This window comes from Heterodontus francisci, chromosome 24, assembly GCF_036365525.1.
Source record: "Heterodontus francisci isolate sHetFra1 chromosome 24, sHetFra1.hap1, whole genome shotgun sequence".
Taxonomy (NCBI): Eukaryota; Metazoa; Chordata; class Chondrichthyes; order Heterodontiformes; family Heterodontidae; genus Heterodontus; species Heterodontus francisci.
The window spans coordinates 76,468,966-76,488,282 of record NC_090394.1 but is presented as its reverse complement, the minus strand read 5'-3'; the positions used below and the strand labels follow the sequence as shown (position 1 = coordinate 76,488,282).

Sequence of the window (19,317 nt, the reverse complement as noted above, 5' to 3'; positions counted from 1 at the left end):
AGATATTTACAGAGAAGTGACATGTCAAGATTTATGAGTGATCAGGAGGTTCTGACCTACTGTTTGGGGTTTCACTTCTGAGATATTGTTTTGGTTCAGCTGGGGTGCGGACTGTGTTTGAAAGCAGCTAGAGATCCACCTGCCAAGAGAAAAACACCCAGTTCATCTCTTTCTCTACCTTTTTAAAAAGACCCTGCGAATCCAGAGTGTGATAGCTGAAACTCCCTAACGCCACATTTCTCCTGGAAAGCCTATCAGACTATTTTCCGACATCTCCAGAATTAACTGCTCCAGAAAAGATCCCAGTGACCCATCTCCGTATACCCGAACGCCAGACCAAAAAGGACAGCTGACATCCTTACATATTTTCTCTTTTTTTTCCCCTCAAGAATTAGCAAGTATTTGGCCAAAGTTTTTTTGTCTCATTTTCTGTAAAAAACCTCTGCAGAGAGAATTTCTTTATTTTCTGTGTGAGCTTTTGTGTGGAGTATTTAAAAAGGGAACTTTCATATTTCAATCTGTGTGTTAATGCTTTGCTTTGTTACTGGTTAAGTCTTGTTTTATAATAAACTGATAATTTTGTTGTTTATTAAAAAAACCTGGTTGATTTTATTCTGGGATAAAAAGTAGAGTATATGATTGATCGGTAACTGGGTAAACATTTAAATAGATGTCGTGACCCGTGGAGAAATGGAACTAGAAAAGAAAGTGCACTCCTCCCGCCTCGGTTGTAACACTCCATAGATGCTGCCTAACCTGCTGAGTATTTCGAGCATTTTCTGTTTTTTGTTTCAGATTTCCAGCAGCTGCAGTATTTTGCTTTTGTACCAATACATTTTTCCTATGGTTGGGTGCCCAGAGCTGAAAGCTGTACACGAGATGGAGTCTCATCAAGGCTGTGTTCACTGAAGCATTACTTAAAAGGAAGCAGTGAGTGGCCCTACCTGGATGGCTAGGGTTCCCTTCTCCGTGTCACTCTGCAGGTGAAGTTCCAGTGGTCCCTGGTCCTGGCCACAGCTCACCTGTTTGTGGCGGAGCTTCTCAAGGGCATCACTTCCATTGGATATCAGCTCGCGAATAAATACCTAGGAAAGGTTAGGGAACAAATTAACAGGATAAAGAAGCATTTAAGCTGAGGCAGTGCAGAGACCCACAACATGCTTGAGACAATCTGAATTTGCAGCAATAAAACCAGCTTAGCACTGCTGGCTACTGAGTTTTTTTTAATCTTAGGAAAGAAGGGAGATTTTTCATTTCTTACCTCCTTCTCAGAGTACAAGGACCGGGCAACAATATCCAGAAGCTTCTTTGTCTCTGCTTGAAACTCATACTTGGAAAAAGATCCTGCAAAAAGAGCACAATATTTAAGAGAAGTCGAGGAGCAAACAGATTACAAGCACAAGTGGAGAGACTGGAGAAGCTGGAATTGTTCTCCTTAGAGCAGAGAAGGTTAAGGGGAGATTTGATAAAAATGATGAGGAGTTTTAAAAGTAAAAAAGGAGAAACTGCTGCTACTGTAACGCAGACCGCTCACCTTAGGGGACAGATTTAAGGTCATTGAAAAAGAATCGGGGGCAGGGGAGACAAAGGGGATTTTTAACACAGCGAGTTGTTACGATTTGGAATGTACTGCCTGAAATGGCAGTGGAAGCAGATTCAATAGTAACTTTTGTTCTAAATGTTGGTCTTTGTAATATGGTTATATTTTAAAATCTGTGATCTTGAGTGCAGTGTAAAATGGAGGAACCATGTGACCTCTTACTCTGCCCAGAGACAAGCCAGGGATCTTGGTTACCATGAAAACAAGGAACCCAGATCAAAGACCCTTTTGAAAGCAGGGTGCAAGGTTGTAAAACTGAAGGATAATAGGTTTCACCCTCTCAGATTCATTGATTTTAAACAGGAAGCCAGGGGCGCTAAAATGCAAATTCAAGTTGCAATGTTTAACATCTGGGAACAAAGGAAGGCCCAAGTGGTTTTGCTATGGTTAGACTTATGTTCTCTGAGAATTGTACAATTGTAACTTTTGATCTGGATAAATTCGAGGGGCTTTCCTCTGTCTGGAGGTTGAATGAAAGACCAGCAAGCAAAGCTGTGCAGCCAAAAGATAGAGAGACAGACAGACCAATGGGGTTTTTGGAGAAATCAGCTACTCTCAGATCACCGATACAGCAAAAGGTTGCTCTAACCAACCAAGTTCGAAAGTCGGGGTTTGCAGAGGAGAAAAGACCAACAGGGTCACCAGAGATTACCTTATTAACAGAAGTCCAGCCAAATGTGCTCAGAAGTAGTGAGCGAAGAGGATATTGGCTTTGAAAAGGACACTAGGAGATCAACCCATTGCAACTGGGAGGAGTTTGAAACTTTTAACTGCAAGGATACCTTTTCGATGAGAACACTATAGAACAAAAACATAGAACATAGAACAGTACAGCACAGTACAGGCACTTTAGCCCACGATGTTGTGCCAAACCTTTAACCTACTCTAAGATCAAACTACCTACATACCCTTCACTCTACTATCATCCATGTACCTATCCAAGAGTCGCTTAAATGTCCCTAATGTATCTGTTTCTACTACCACCGCTGGCAGTGCATTCCACGCACCCACCACTCTCTGTGTAAAGAACCTACCTCTGACATCTCCCCGAAACCTTCCTCCAATCACCTTAAAATTATGCCCCCTGGTGATAGCCCTTTCCGCCCTGGGAAAAAGTCTCTGGCTATCCACTCTATCTATGCCTCTCATCATCTTGTACCCCTCTATCAAGTCACCTCTCATCCTTCTTCGTTCCAATGAGAAAAGCCCTAGCACCCTCAACCTTTCTTCCTAAGACATGCCCTCCAGTCCAGGCAGCATCCTGGTAAATCTCCTCTGCACCCTCTCTAAAGCTTCCACATCCTTCCTATAATGAGGCGACCAGAACTGAACACAATATTCCAAGTGTGGGGTTTTTGAGTGTGTTAATCGTGTTCTAGCCATAGTCCCAAAGGGCCATAAGTATCTCTCTCCATTAGGAAACGACAATATAGCTTGAGGGTCACCACTCCGCAAGCATGGGGCATGGTGAGGAGGCAGGCCTCCATGAACTACCACAGGCAGTACGCTGTGCTGTTGCCGTCTTTTTTGCATCAAATGCTAGCCGCCTAGCTAACTGAGCTAACCGACACCCCACCCCCGAGTGTGTTAATAAGTTGATGGGAAATAACTTTCTCTGAAATTTAGTGCATTAGCTACCCAAGTACTGTTTAGTTAATGTTGATTTTTTAGTTTAATTGTTATAGTAAAAGACTTAAAATGTGAAATCTTGTTGTATAATTCTTTAATAGGTCTGGGGAGTTCATATCGCTTGGTTTAAAGTTAACAGCCTCTGAGGTTGTAACACTTTCAAGAGGGAATTGGATAAATACTTGAAAAAGAAAAGGAAAAGTTTACGGGGCTATGGCGAAAGAGCAGAGAAGTGGGATTAATTGGATAGCTCTACCAAAGAACCAGCACAGGCACGATGGGCCAAATGGCCTCCTTCTATGCTGCACCATTCTATGAAATGACTTTGTAAGTCACAGAAGGCAAGCTTGTAAGCTTTGGAACTCTGCAGAGACATCTATTCCACCTACCTTCCACATTCTCAGAATCAGTGATGATGTTATGTAATGACTCCTCCTCCTGGTTCTGTGCTGTCTGCGTGCTGTAAGGGCACCAGGAGAGAGAAACAGTAAGAGGGGCACGGACCTGGTGGTGACTCAAAAAGACTGAACACCGGAGGCTGGAAGTTTCTCTTCCTACAAAAATGACCAGAAATGAGATGTTAGCAAAAAAAAGAGAATTTCTATCCATGAAGAAATCTCAATTAACTTCCTCTGCTACAGGCAGAACAAATTCTAACTTTGATTTCCCCTCCCGTCACCCTGTCTGACTGCTCAGCTCCACAACCAAGGCTGCAGAATGCAACAAGTTTCAAGATTAAATAGTAATGTTGGCTTGTTGCTGATTCCAAACACTGCTCATCCAATCTGTAACTACACAAACCTCAGTTCAAATAAGTGTACAATTCTGTGAAGATTAGTGGTAGATCAGAAGATTGGACAGAATTTTTTTTCATCAATCTTTGCTGCATTTTAATGAGGAGGCAGAAATCAGAGTATGAGAGAAAGTTAGCTGAAATATAAAAACAGATAGTAAGAATTTCTACAAGTATTTAAATAGGAAAATAACTAAAGTGAATGTTAGTAACACAGGAGCAGGAGTAGGCCATTCAGCCCGTCGAGCTTGCTCCACCATTGAATTAGATCATGGCTGATCATCTACCTCAATGCCACTTTCCTGTGCTATCTCCATATCTCTTGATGTCATTAGTATCCAGATAGCTGTCGATTTCTGTCTTGAACATGCTCAATAATTGAGCTTCCACAACCCTCTGGGGTAGAGAATTCCAAAGATTCACCATCCTCTGAGTGAAGAAATTCCTCCTCATCTCAGTCTTAAAAGGCTTACCCTTTATTCTGAGACTGTGTCACCTGGTTCTAGACTCATCAGCCAGAGGAAACATCCTATCTACATCCACCCTGTCACACCTTATAAGAATTTTGTAAGTTCCAATGAGATCACTTCTCATTCTTCGTAACTCGAGAGAATACAGGCCCAGTTTCCTCAATCTTTCCTCATAAAACAATCCCACCATCCCAGGGATTAGTTTGATGAACCTCCGTTGCATTCTTGGCAAGTATATCCTTCCTTAGATGAGACCACCAAAACTGTACAAAATACTCCAGGTGCGGTCTCACCAAGGCTCTGTACAATTGCAGCAAGACTTCTTTACTCCTGTACTCAAATCCCCTTGTGATGAAGGCCAACATACCTTTTGCCTTCCTAATTACTTGCTGCACCTGCATGCTGGCTTTTAGTGACTCATGAACAAGGACACCCAGGTCCCTTTGGACATCAACACTTCCCAACCTCTCAACATTTAAGAATATTCTGTCTTTCTGTTTTTTCTACCAAAGTGAATCACTTCACACTTATTCACATTATATTCCATCTGCCATGTTCTTGCCCATTCACTTAGCCTGTCAAAATCCCCTCGAAGCCTCCTAGCATCCTCCTCACAACTTACATTCCCGCCTAGTTTTGTGTCATCAGCAAATTTGGAAATATTACATTTGGTCCCCACATCCAAATCATTTATATAGATTGTGAACAGCTGTGGCCCCAGCACTATCCTTGCGATACCCCATGAGTAACAACCTGCCATCCTGAGAATGACACTTTATTCCTACTCTTTATTTTCTGTCTGTTAACAAATTCTCAATCCATTGCAGTATATTACCCCCAATTCCATGTACTCTAATTTTGTTTACTAACACCTCCTGTGTGGGACCTTATCAAAAGCCTTCTGAAAATCCAAATACACCATATCCACTGGTTCTCCTTTATCTATGCGACAAGTAACACCTCAAAAAAACTCCAATAGGTTTGTCAAACATGATTTCCCTTTCATAAATCCATGTTGACTCTACCCAATCATATCATTAATTTCTAAGTGTTCAGTTATCACATCCTTTATAATAGATTCTAACATTTCCCTACTACTTCTTCGTTCTTTCTTTTCTTTTGGGCCTCCTTATCTCGAGAGACAATGGATACGCGCCTGGAGGTGGTCAGTGGTTATGGAGTGACCTCTCCATGGCGCATGCCTGGGCAAATTTATGGAGGTTGAGAGTTGCCCAGTCGTCAAAACCCCCCTCTCGGCCTTTCTGGTGGGGTCCAAAGGAGTGCAGGACACGACGTTTGGCACCAGTATGGCTGCAGGAACTGCCGGAAACATGCCAAAGGTGACACATGACTACTGATGTCAAACTAACAGGTCAGTAGTTCCCCATTTTCTCTCTTCCTCCTTTCTGAAATAATGGAGTTACATTTGCTACTTTCCAATCTGCAGGAACTTTCCCAGAATCTATAGAATTTTGAAAGATAACCATCAATGCATCCACTATCTCTATAGCCTCCTCCTTCAATACTCTGGGATGTAGCTCATCTGGTCCAGGGGATTCATCAACCTTCAATCCAGTTAATTCTTCGAGTACTACCTCTTTATTGATACAAATTTCTTTCAGTTCCTCATTTTCACAAGTCCCTTGGTTCCCTAGTATTTCTGGGAGATTTTCTGTATCTTCCTCAGTGAAGACAGACACAAAGTAATTGTTTAGTTTCTCCACCATTTCCCTATTCTCCATTATAAATTCTGCTGTCTCTGCCTGCAATGGACCCACATTTGTCCTGCTGATCAGTTCCTTTTTCACATACCTAAAGACGCTTTTACACTCCACCTTTATGTTTCTCGCTAGCTTGCATTCACATTCTCTTTTCCCTTTCTTTATAAGTTTCTTGGTCCTCCTTTACTGGATTCTAAATTGCTCCCAATCCTTGGACTTACCACTTTTTCTGGCAACCTTATCAGTCACTTCCTTTGATCTAATGCTATCGTTAACTTTTTTTGTTAGCCACGGTTGATTCATCGTTTCTTTTGGGTTTTTGTGCCTTAGAGGAATGTATATTTGTTGTCGACCATGTAATACTTCTTTAAACACTAACCAATGCCTGTCTACTGGGTACTGCCTGTGTGGAGTTTGCAAGTTCTCCCTGTGTCTGTGTGGGTTTCCTCCGGGTGCTCCGGTTTCCTCCCACATGCCAAAGACTTGCTGGTTGATAGGTAAACTGGCCATTATAAATTGCCCCTAGTGTAGGCAGGTGGTAGGGAAATATAGGGACAGGTGGGGATGTGGTAGGAATATGGGATTAGTGTAGGATTAGTATAAATGGATGGTTAATGGTCGGCACAGACTTGGTGGGCCGAAGGGCCTGTTTCAGTGCTGTATCTCTAAACTACTGTCAAATCATTTAGTGTATTTTCCCAATCCACTATAGCAAACTTGCCCCTCATACCTTCATAGTTTCCTTTGTTCAGGTTTAAGAGCCTAGTTTCAGAATGAACTATATTACTGCAGCAAGACCTGGACAACATTGAGACTTGGGCTGATAAGTGGTCCAGGTACATTCGCACCATTTAAGTATCTCCCCTTGACATTCAATGGCATTATCATCGCTGAAACCCCACTATCGACATACTGGGGGTTACCATTGACCAGAAACTGAACTGGGCCAGCCACATAAATACCATGGCTACAAGAGCAGGTCAGAGGAAAGGAATTCTGTCGCAAGTAACTCACCTCCTGTCTCCCCAAAGCCTGTCCACCATCTACAAGGCGCAAGTCAGGAGTATGATGAAATACTCTCCACACTTGCCTGGATGGGTGCAGCTCCAACAACACCCAAGAAGCTCGACACCATCCAGGACAAAACAGCCTGCTTGACTGATACCCCATCCACCACCTTCAACATTCACTCCACTTCACGCACAGTGGCAGCAGTGTGTACCATCTACAAGATGCATGGCAGCAACTCACCAAGGCTCCTTCAACAGCACCTTCCAAACCCGCGACCTCTACCACCTAGAAGGACAAAGGCAGCAGATGCATGGGAACACCACCACCTGCAAGTTCCCCTCCAAGTCACACACCATCCTGACTTGGAACTATATCGCCATTCCTTCACTGTCACTGGGTCAAAGTCCTGGAACTCCCTTCCTAACAGCACTGTGGGTGTACCTACACCCCAAGGATTGCAGTGGTTCAAGAAGGCAGCTCACCACCACCTTCTCAAGGGCAATTGGGGATGGGCAATAAATGCTGGCCTGGCCAGTGACGCCCACATCCCAAGAATTAATAAAACACTTTCAAAGTTAAAGTAAAATTCTATCATATTATGGTCAGTATTTACCAAAGGCTCCTTTACAGCAAGCCCTTTCTCATTATATAATATTAAATCTAAAATAGACTGATCCTTCGTTGCTTCTTTAACGTACTGCTCCAGAAACCCATCTCGTACACACTCCAGGAATTCAAGCTCCACAGCATTAGTGATTAGGTTTACCCAGTCTACATGTAAATTGAAGTTGCCCATTATTACTATATTACCCATGTTACACAGACCCCTAATTTCCTAATTTATACCATGCCCAATATTACGACTACTGTTTGGTGGCCTATAAACAACTCCCACCAATGTTTGCTGCCCTTGCTGTTTCTTAGCTCCATCCAAACTGATTCTACATCTTGCACTTGCGATCCCAAGATCCTCTTTCACTAACGCACTGATCTTGTCCCTTATTAAGAGCGCTACTCCACCTCCTTTTCCCCTCCGCCTATCCTTCCTAAATGACGAATATTCTTGAATACTCAGTTCCCAGTCTTGTTCACCCCATAACCACATCGCTGTCTTCTTTGGCCTCCTTATCTCGAGAGACAATGGATAAGCGCCTGGAGGTGGTCAGTGGTTTGTGAAGCAGCGCCTGGAGTGGCTATAAAGGCCAATTCTAGAGTGACAGGCTCTTCCACAGGTGCTGCAGAGAAATTTGTTTGTCAGGGCTGTTACACAGTTGGCTCTCCCCTTGCGCCTCTGTCTTTTTTCCTGTCAACTACTAAGTCTCTTTGACTCGCCACACTTTAGCCCCGTCTTTATGGCTGCCCGCCAGCTCTGGCGAACGCTGGCAACTGACTCCCACGACTTGTGATCAATGTCACAGGATTTCATGTCGCGTTTGCAGACGTCTTTAAAGCGGAGACATGGACGGCCGGTAGGTCTGATACCAGTGGCGAGCTCGCTGTACAATGTGTCTTTGGGGATCCTGCCATCTTCCATGCGGCTCACATGGCCAAGCCATCTCAAGCGCCGCTGACTCAGTAGTGTGTATAAGCTGGGGATGTTGGCCGCCTCGAGGACTTCTGTGTTGGAGATACGGTCCTGCCACCTGATGCCAAGTATTCTCCGGAGGCAGCGAAGATGGAATGAATTGAGACGTTGCTCTTGGCTGACATACGTTGTCCAGGCCTCGCTGCCATAGAGCAAGGTACTGAGGACAACCCCGTAACCACATCTCTGTAATGGCAATTAAACCATACCCATTTACCTCTATTTGTGCCTTCAAATCAACTATCTTGTTACGAATGCTGTGTGCATTCAGATAGAGTGCCCTTAACTTTGCCTTTTTAACATTATTCTGCATTCTGATCCTATTTGATGCTTGCCTTCACTTCATCTGGCTTCTAATTTTGCTTACTACTTTTCTACTTTCTCTCACCAGTTTTGCTTCCCTCCAATCTTCCCTTCTTGCCACACTCAGATTATCAATTCCCTTACTTTTGCGAGGAGCAGCCTTGATAGAACGGGGTGCGGAGCGGACTTTCAGCTGAGCGGTCAATTTCAGTAAGTTACAAGTTAATCCCTTTTTTGTTTCGGAGGACCGGGGACTGCTGGGTAGGGGAAAACTATTTATTTGGGCAGTTTTAAAATCTTTGTCTTTTGCGAGGAGCAGCCTTGATAGAACGGGGTGCGGAGCGGACTTTCAGCTGAGCGGTCAATTTCAGTAAGTTACAAGTTAATCCCTTTTTTGTTTCGGAGGACCAGGGACTGCTGGGTAGGGGAAAACTATTTATTTGGGCAGTTTTAAAATCTTTGTCTTTTGCGAGGAGCAGCCTTGATAGAACGGGGTGCGGAGCGGACTTTCAGCTGAGCGGTCAATTTCAGTAAGTTACAAGTTAATCCCTTTTTTGTTTCGGAGGACCGGGGACTGCTGGGTAGGGGAAAACTATTTATTTGGGCAGTTTTAAAATCTTTGTCTTTTGCGAGGAGCAGCCTTGATAGAACGGGGTGCGGAGCGGACTTTCAGCTGAGCGGTCAATTTCAGTAAGTTACAAGTTAATCCCTTTTTTGTTTCGGAGGACCGGGGACTGCTGGGTAGGGGAAAACTATTTATTTGGGCAGTTTTAAAATCTTTGTCTTTTGCGAGGAGCAGCCTTGATAGAACGGGGTGCGGAGCGGACTTTCAGCTGAGCGGTCAATTTCAGTAAGTTACAAGTTAATCCCTTTTTTGTTTCGGAGGACCGGGGACTGCTGGGTAGGGGAAAACTATTTATTTGGGCAGTTTTAAAATCTTTGTCTTTTGCGAGGAGCAGCCTTGATAGAACGGGGTGCGGAGCGGACTTTCAGCTGAGCGGTCAATTTCAGTAAGTTACAAGTTAATCCCTTTTTTGTTTCGGAGGACCGGGGACTGCTGGGTAGGGGAAAACTATTTATTTGGGCAGTTTTAAAATCTTTGTCTTTTGCGAGGAGCAGCCTTGATAGAACGGGGTGCGGAGCGGACTTTCAGCTGAGCGGTCAATTTCAGTAAGTTACAAGTTAATCCCTTTTTTGTTTCGGAGGACCGGGGACTGCTGGGTAGGGGAAAACTATTTATTTGGGCAGTTTTAAAATCTTTGTCTTTTGCGAGGAGCAGCCTTGATAGAACGGGGTGCGGAGCGGACTTTCAGCTGAGCGGTCAATTTCAGTAAGTTACAAGTTAATCCCTTTTTTGTTTCGGAGGACCGGGGACTGCTGGGTAGGGGAAAACTATTTATTTGGGCAGTTTTAAAATCTTTGTCTTTTGCGAGGAGCAGCCTTGATAGAACGGGGTGCGGAGCGGACTTTCAGCTGAGCGGTCAATTTCAGTAAGTTACAAGTTAATCCCTTTTTTGTTTCGGAGGACCGGGGACTGCTGGGTCGGGGAAAACTATTTATTTGGGCAGTTTTAAAATCTTTGTCTTTTGCGAGGAGCAGCCTTGATAGAACGGGGTGCGGAGCGGACTTTCAGCTGAGCGGTCAATTTCAGTAAGTTACAAGTTAATCCCTTTTTTGTTTCGGAGGACCGGGGACTGCTGGGTCGGGGAAAACTATTTATTTGGGCAGTTTTAAAATCTTTGTCTTTTGCGAGGAGCAGCCTTGATAGAACGGGGTGCGGAGCGGACTTTCAGCTGAGCGGTCAATTTCAGTAAGTTACAAGTTAATCCCTTTTTTGTTTCGGAGGACCGGGGACTGCTGGGTAGGGGAAAACTATTTATTTGGGCAGTTTTAAAATCTTTGTCTTTTGCGAGGAGCAGCCTTGATAGAACGGGGTGCGGAGCGGACTTTCAGCTGAGCGGTCAATTTCAGTAAGTTACAAGTTAATCCCTTTTTTGTTTCGGAGGACCGGGGACTGCTGGGTAGGGGAAAACTATTTATTTGGGCAGTTTTAAAATCTTTGTCTTTTGCGAGGAGCAGCCTTGATAGAACGGGGTGCGGAGCGGACTTTCAGCTGAGCGGTCAATTTCAGTAAGTTACAAGTTAATCCCTTTTTTGTTTCGGAGGACCGGGGACTGCTGGGTAGGGGAAAACTATTTATTTGGGCAGTTTTAAAATCTTTGTCGTTTGCGAGGAGCAGCCTTGATAGAACGGGGTGCGGAGCGGACTTTCAGCTGAGCGGTCAATTTCAGTAAGTTACAAGTTAATCCCTTTTTTGTTTCGGAGGACCGGGGACTGCTGGGTAGGGGAAAACTATTTATTTGGGCAGTTTTAAAATCTTTGTCTTTTGCGAGGAGCAGCCTTGATAGAACGGGGTGCGGAGCGGACTTTCAGCTGAGCGGTCAATTTCAGTAAGTTACAAGTTAATCCCTTTTTTGTTTCGGAGGACCGGGGACTGCTGGGTAGGGGAAAACTATTTATTTGGGCAGTTTTAAAATCTTTGTCTTTTGCGAGGAGCAGCCTTGATAGAACGGGGTGCGGAGCGGACTTTCAGCTGAGCGGTCAATTTCAGTAAGTTACAAGTTAATCCCTTTTTTGTTTCGGAGGACCGGGGACTGCTGGGTAGGGGAAAACTATTTATTTGGGCAGTTTTAAAATCTTTGTCTTTTGCGAGGAGCAGCCTTGATAGAACGGGGTGCGGAGCGGACTTTCAGCTGAGCGGTCAATTTCAGTAAGTTACAAGTTAATCCCTTTTTTGTTTCGGAGGACCGGGGACTGCTGGGTAGGGGAAAACTATTTATTTGGGCAGTTTTAAAATCTTTGTCTTTTGCGAGGAGCAGCCTTGATAGAACGGGGTGCGGAGCGGACTTTCAGCTGAGCGGTCAATTTCAGTAAGTTACAAGTTAATCCCTTTTTTGTTTCGGAGGACCGGGGACTGCTGGGTAGGGGAAAACTATTTATTTGGGCAGTTTTAAAATCTTTGTCTTTTGCGAGGAGCAGCCTTGATAGAACGGGGTGCGGAGCGGACTTTCAGCTGAGCGGTCAATTTCAGTAAGTTACAAGTTAATCCCTTTTTTGTTTCGGAGGACCGGGGACTGCTGGGTAGGGGAAAACTATTTATTTGGGCAGTTTTAAAATCTTTGTCTTTTGCGAGGAGCAGCCTTGATAGAACGGGGTGCGGAGCGGACTTTCAGCTGAGCGGTCAATTTCAGTAAGTTACAAGTTAATCCCTTTTTTGTTTCGGAGGACCGGGGACTGCTGGGTAGGGGAAAACTATTTATTTGGGCAGTGGCAGTACCCGAGACACTACACGTGTAGTGTCTCCCACCCACCCTCCTCCTCTAACCAAAAAAAAAGGACTCTAGGGTGTTGATAAGGTAAGCTTTTTATTTAAAACTTCAGTCCGTCGGATTGCTAAGCGAACAAGTTTTGACTTTTTTTTTTCGTTTGGTTTTTCAGTAGATTTATTGGGAATCTAGAATAGTGGGAATGGAGGTAAAGGCAGTTGTATGTTCCTCCTGCAGAATGTGGGAGGTAGGGGTCGCCAAGAGTGTCCCTGCTGACTGCATCTGCGGGAAGTGCACCCAACTCCAGCTCCTCGCAGACCGCGTTAGGGAACTGGAGCTGGAGCTGGATGAACTTCGGATCATTCGGGAGGCGGAGGGGATTATTGACAGGAGTTATAGGGAGGCAGTCACACCTCAGGTAAAAGAAGTAGGTAGATGGGTTACCGTCAGGGGAAGGAAAGGGAACCAGCAGGCAGTGCAGGGATCCCCTGTGGCCGTTTCCCTCAACAACAGGTATACCGTTTTGGATACTGTTTGGGGGGGACGACTTACCAGGGGTAAGCAATGGGGTGCAGGTCTCTGGCACAGAGTCTGTCCCTGTTGCTCAGAAGGGAAAAGGGAAGAGGAGCAGAGCATTAGTCATTGGGGACTCCATAGTTAGGGGAACAGATAGGAGGTTCTGTGGGAACGAGAGAGACTCACGGTTGGTGTGTTGCCTCCCAGGTGCCAGGGTACGTGATGTCTCCGATCGTGTTTTTGGGATCCTTAAGGGGGAGGGGGAGCACCCCCAAGTCGTGGTCCACATAGGCACCAACGACATAGGTAGGAAGAGAGATGGGGATTTAAGGCAGAAATTCAGGGAGCTAGGGTGGAAGCTTAGAGCGAGAACAACCAGAGTTGTTATCTCTGGGTTGTTGCCTGTGCCACGTGCTAGCGAAGAGAGGAATAGGGAGAGAGAGGAGTTGAACACGTGGCTGCAGGGATGGTGTAGGAGGGAGGGTTTTGGTTTCCTGGATAATTGGGGCTCTTTCTGGGGTAGGTGGGACCTCTACAAACAGGATGGTCTTCACCTGAACCAGAGGGGTACCAATATCCTGGGGGGGAGATTTGTTAGTGCTCTTCGGGGGGGTTTAAACTAAATCAGCAGGGGAATGGGAACCTAAATTGCAGTGCCAGTGTACAGGCTGTTGAGAGTAGTGAGGTAGGGGATAAGGTTACAGGGACGCAAGAGGGCACTGGCAAGCAAGAACTTGGTTTAAAGTGTGTCTACTTCAACGCCAGGAGCATCCGGAATAAGGTGGGTGAGCTTGCAGCATAGGTTGGTACCTGGGATCCTGATGTTGTGGCCATTTCGGAGACATGGGTAGAGCAGGGGCAGGAATGGATGTTGCAGGTTCCGGGATTTAGATGTTTCAGAAAGAACAGAGAAGAGGGTAAAAGAGGGGGGGGTGTGGCATTGTTAATCAAGGAAAGTATTACTGCGGCAGAAAGGACGTTTGAGGACTCGTCTACTGAGGTAGTATGGGCCGAGGTTAGAAACAGGAGAGGAGAGGTCACCCTGTTGGGAGTTTTCTATAGACCTCCGAATAGTTCCAGAGATGTAGAGGAAAGGATAGCGAAGATGATTCTCGACAGGAGCGAGAGTAACAGGGTAGTGGTTATGGGGGACTTTAACTTTCCAAATATTGACTGGAAATACTATAGTTCGAGTACTTTAGATGGGTCTGTTTTTGTCCAGTGTGTGCAGGAGGGTTTTCTGACACAGTATGTGGACAGGCCAACCAGGGGCGATGCCACATTGGATTTGGTACTGGGTAATGAACCCGGCCAGGTGTTCGACTTAGATGTAGGTGAGCACTTTGGCGATAGTGATCACAATTCGGTTAGGTTTACCTTAGCGATGGGCAGGGACAGGTATATACCGCAGGGCAAGAATTATAGCTGGGGGAAAGGAAATTATGACGCGATTAGGCAAGATTTAGGATGTGTAGGATGGGGAAGGAAACTGCAGGGGATGGGCACAAACGAAATGTGGAGCTTATTCAAGGAGCAGCTAATGCGTGTCCTTGATAAGTATGTACCTGTCAGGCAGGGAGGAAGTTGTCGAGCAAGGGAGCCGTGGTTTACTCAAGAAGTTGAAGCGCTTGTCAAGAGGAAGAGGGCGGCTTATGTTAGGATGAGACGTGAAGGCTCAGTTAGGGCGCTTGAGAGTTACAAGCTAGCCAGGAAGGATCTAAAGGGAGGGCTAAGAAGAGCAAGGAGAGGACACGAGAAGTCATTGGCGGATAGGATCAAAGAAAACCCTAAGGCTTTCTATAGGTATATCAGGAATAAACGAATGATAAGAGTTAGAACAGGGCCAATCAAGGGAAGTTGTGTGCGGAATCAGAGGAGATAGGGGAAGCGTTAAATGAATATTTTTCGTCAGTATTTACAGTAGAGAAAGAAAATGTTGCCGAGGAGATTACTGAGATACAGCCTACTAGGCTAGATGGGATTGAGATTCACAAGGAGGAGGTGTTAGCAATTTTGGAAAGAGTGAAAATAGATAAGTCCCCTGGGCCAGATGGGATTTATCCTAGGATTCTCTGGGAAGCCAGGGAGGAGATTGCAGAGCCGTTGTTGTTGATCTTCAAGTCGTCATTGTCGACAGGAGTAGTGCCGGAGGACTGGAGGATAGCAAATGTTGTCCCCTTGTTCAAGAAGGGGAGTAGAGACAGCCCTGGTAATTATAGACCTGTGAGCCTTACTTCGGTTGTGGGTAAAATGTTGGAAAAGGTTATAAGAGACAGGATTTATAATCATCTTGAAAAGAATAAGTTCATTTGCGATAGTCAGCACGGTTTTGTGAAAGGTAGGTCGTGCCTCACAAACCTTATTGAGTTTTTCGAGAAGGTGACCAAACAGGTGGATGAGGGTAAAGCCGTGGATGTGGTATATATGGATTTCAGTAAGGCGTTTGATAAGGTTCCCCACGGTAGGCTATTGCAGAAAATACGCAAGTATGGGGTTGAAGGTGATTTAGAGCTTTGGATCAGAAATTGGCTAGCTGAAAGAAGACAGAGGGTGGTGGTTGATGGCAAATGTTCATCCTGGAGTTTAGTTACTAGTGGTGTACCGCAAGGTTCTGTTTTGGGGCCACTGCTGTTTGTCATTTTTATAAACGACCTGGATGAGGGTGTAGAAGGGTGGGTTAGTAAATTTGCGGATGACACGAAGGTCGGTGGAGTTGTGGATAGTGTCGAAGGGTGTTGTAGGGTACAGAGGGACATAGATAGGCTGCAGAGCTGGGCTGAGAGATGGCAAATGGAGTTTAATGCGGAGAAGTGTGAGGTGATTCACTTTGGAAGGAGTAACAGGAATGCAGAGTACTGGGCTAATGGGAAGATTCTTGGTAGTGTAGATGAGCAGAGAGATCTTGGTATCCAGGTACATAAATCCCTGAAAGTTGCTACCCAGGTTAATAGGGCTGTTAAGAAGGCATATGGTGTGTTAGCCTTTATTAGTAGGGGGATCGAGTTTCAGAGCCACGGGGTCATGATGCAGCTGTACAAAACTCTGGTGAGGCCGCACCTGGAGTATTGCGTGCAGTTCTGGTCACCGCATTATAGGAAGGATGTCGAAGCTTTGGAAAGGGTGCAGAGGAGATTTACTAGGATGTTGCCTGGTATGGAAGGAAGGTCTTACGAGGAAAGGCTGAGGGACTTGGGGTTGTTTTCGTTAGAGAGAAGGAGGAGGAGAGGTGACTTAATAGAGACATACAAGATAATCAGAGGGTTAGATAGGGTGGATAGTGAGAGTCTTTTTCCTCGGATGAGGATGGCAAACACGAGGGGACATAGCTTTAAGTTGAGGGGTGAAAGATATAGGACAGATGTCAGAGGTAGTTTCTTTACGCAGAGAGTAGTAGGGGCGTGGAACGCCCTGCCTGCAACAGTAGTAGACTCGCCAACTTTAAGGGCATTTAAGTGGTCATTGGATAGACATATGGATGTAAATGGAATAGTGTAGGTCAGATGATCGGCGCAACATCGAGGGCCGAAGGGCCTGTACTGCGCTGTAATATTCTAATTCTAATTCTTACTACCACGTTGCTTTCTCCTCTCTCTCTAAATTATCACATTCTCCCTCCCTTGATCCCTTGCCCCCATTTAGTTGGTCCTCTAGAGTGTGACTGGGGAATTAATAATGGGAAATAAGGAAATGGCAAAAGCGTTGAACAGATATTTTGTGTCTGTCTTCACTGTAGAAGACACAAGTAACAACCTAGAAATTACAATCATAAGGGAAAGGGTACTGAGAAAACTATTAGAACTAAAGGCTAACAAGTCCCCAGGACCTGATGGCCTGCATCTTAGGGTCTTAAAATAAATAGCTCCTAAGATAGTAAATGCATTGGTTGTAATTTTCCACAATTCCCTAAATTCTGGAAAGGTCCCATCAGATTGGAAAATAGCAAATGTAACTCCTCTATTCAAGAAAAGAGGGAACAGAAAGCAGGAAACTACAGGCCAGTTAGCCTAACATCTGTCATAGGAAAAATGCTAGAATCTATTAAAGTGGTTATAGCAAGGCACTTAGAAACTCTTAATGTGATCAGGCACAGTCAACATGGTTTTGTGACAGGGAAATCATGCCTGACTAATTTATTAGAGTTCTTTGAGGAAGTAACAGGCAAGGTGGGTAAAGGGGAACCTGTAGATGTGGTGTACTTGGATTTCTAATAAGGTGTCACATCAAAGGTTACTACACAAAATAAGAGCTCATGGTGTGGGGGTAACATGGATAAAGGATTGGTTAGGTAACAGAAAACAGAGAGTAAGAATAAATGGAGCATTTTCAGGTTGGCAAGCTGTAATTAGTGGAGTGCCACAGAGATCAGTGCTGGGCCTCAACTATTTACAATCTACATCATTGACTTAAATGAAGGGACTGATGTATGGTTGCTAAATTCCCTGATGACACAGAGATAGGTAGGAGAGTAAATTGTAAAGAGGGCATAAAGAGTTTGTGAAGGGATATTGATAGGTTGAGTGAGTGGCCAGAAATTTGGCAAATGGAGTATAATGTGGGAAAATGTGAAATTGTCCACTTTGGCAGGAAGAACAGAAAAGCAGAATATTGTTTAAATGGAGACATATTCCAGAAGTCTGCTGTACAGAGGGATCTGGGAGTCCTGGTGCATGAATCACAAAAAGTTAGCATACAGGTACAGCAAGTGATTAGGAAGGCAAATTGAATGTTATCATTTATTGCAAGGGGAATGGAATATAAAAGTGGGGAAGTTTTGCTATAGTTATACAGAGCGTTGTTGAGACCACATCTGGAGTACTTTGTACAGTTTTGGTTTCCTTACTTAAGAAAGGATTTAATTGCTTTAATGGTGCAGAGAAGATTCACTCGACTGATTCCTGGGATGAAAGGGTTATCTTATGAGGAAAGGATGGACAGGTTGGGTCAGTATCCACTGGGGTTTAGAAGAATGAGAGGTGATCTTATTGAAACATCCAAAATCCTGAGGGGTCTTGACAGGGTGGATGCTGAGAGGATGTTTCCCCTTATGGGGGAGTCTAGAACCAGGGGACACAGTTTAAAAATAAGGGCTCTCTCATTTAAGACAGAGTTTAGGAGATGTTTTTTTCTCGGAGGGTCATTAGTCTGTGGAATACTCTTCCCTAAAGAGCAGTGGAGGCTGGGTCATTGAATATTTTTAAGGCTGAGTTAGCTAGATTCTCGATTGCCAAGGGAGTCAATGATTATAGGGGGTAGACAGAAAAGTAGTTGAGGCTAAAAATCAGATCAGCCATGATTTTACTGAATGGCTGTTCAGGTTCGAGGGGCCGAATGGTCTCCTCCGGCTCCGAATGCAGGTTTAACTCAGCGCCTATTGCTCGCTCCCCTTCCCAGCATCTCCTCCCCCACACCCTCTCACCCGGTGCCGCGTTGCTCCACAACCCCCGCTCGAGAGCCAGGTCCTGGGCCCGGGGTGAGCGCCGGGCCCGCTGCACCGCCCGGAGGACGGAGAAGCCGCGACCTCCTAACATCAGCGCCATGCTCGTCGCGCCTGTGACGTCAGGGAGACGGGGTCCTCCTTGGGCTGCGGCGCGGTTCCGGCTGTCCCGCTCCGCGCCTGATTGGAAACCTGACATGAAAAAGTTAATTTAATCGGAGGAGAAATTATAAAGAAACCTGCAGTGAAGGTCCTGAGCCCGCATTTTATAATGAACTGTTTTTTATTTTCAGTATTTTAATTTCTAAAACATTTCTTCAAGGTTTAATTCACCTAAAGGAAAAGAGCTGAGTCACTGAGATTTATTATCACTGAATCCGCAAGGTCACTAAGCTGCAAAAACATTCAACACAAATCCTCCTTTTTCTATATTTTTAATGAGGAAAACTGTCAAAATATTTTTAAGAGGTGGATGCGGGAAGATTTGATCAAACTACTCATAAACCTGAACCAAGGTAAAGGTTAGAAAAGCAGTAACGGTTATTTTAAAAGCTTGGCCAACAGTCCTTTATAGACTTTAAGAAAAAAATAACTAACTTTAATCACAAATAATCATTTTTGTGTCCCCTTTCTCACACATTTCAAATTATGCTTTAAGCAATGAATTCCTTTTGGTGAGCAGCCACTGTTGGGAAAAAAAAACTTGCATTTCTGTGATATTTTTCACAACCTCAGGACATCCCAAAGCTCTTTACAGTGCACACGGCAGCCAAATTTGTGCACAACAAACAGCAATGCAATAGTGACCAGATAATCTGCTTTAGGAATGCTGGATGAGGGATAATTGGCTAGGTTATTATTTTGTATGCAAACATATAAGACATTGTACACATAGCAAGAGCCCACAGCCAACATTGACATGAATGAAT

The 19,317-nt window shown here is 44.7% G+C and overlaps 1 protein-coding gene across 1 annotated transcript in view; it reads right to left on the bottom strand.

Moving 5' to 3' along the window:
• The window catches only part of trap1 (TNF receptor-associated protein 1), a 45,358-nt gene extending 26,834 nt beyond the window's left edge, over positions 1-18,524 (bottom strand). Inside the window, exons 1-4 of the mRNA XM_068056669.1 lie at positions 18,371-18,524; positions 3,619-3,783; positions 1,262-1,344; positions 945-1,085 (exon numbers count right to left, since the gene is read on the bottom strand). Of these exons, the coding sequence (XP_067912770.1) occupies positions 945-1,085; positions 1,262-1,344; positions 3,619-3,783; positions 18,371-18,491 (510 nt within the window). The 5' untranslated portion in view covers positions 18,492-18,524. The remainder of the gene's footprint in view (positions 1-944; positions 1,086-1,261; positions 1,345-3,618; positions 3,784-18,370) is intronic.
• Between the last annotated feature and the right edge of the window lie 793 nt (positions 18,525-19,317).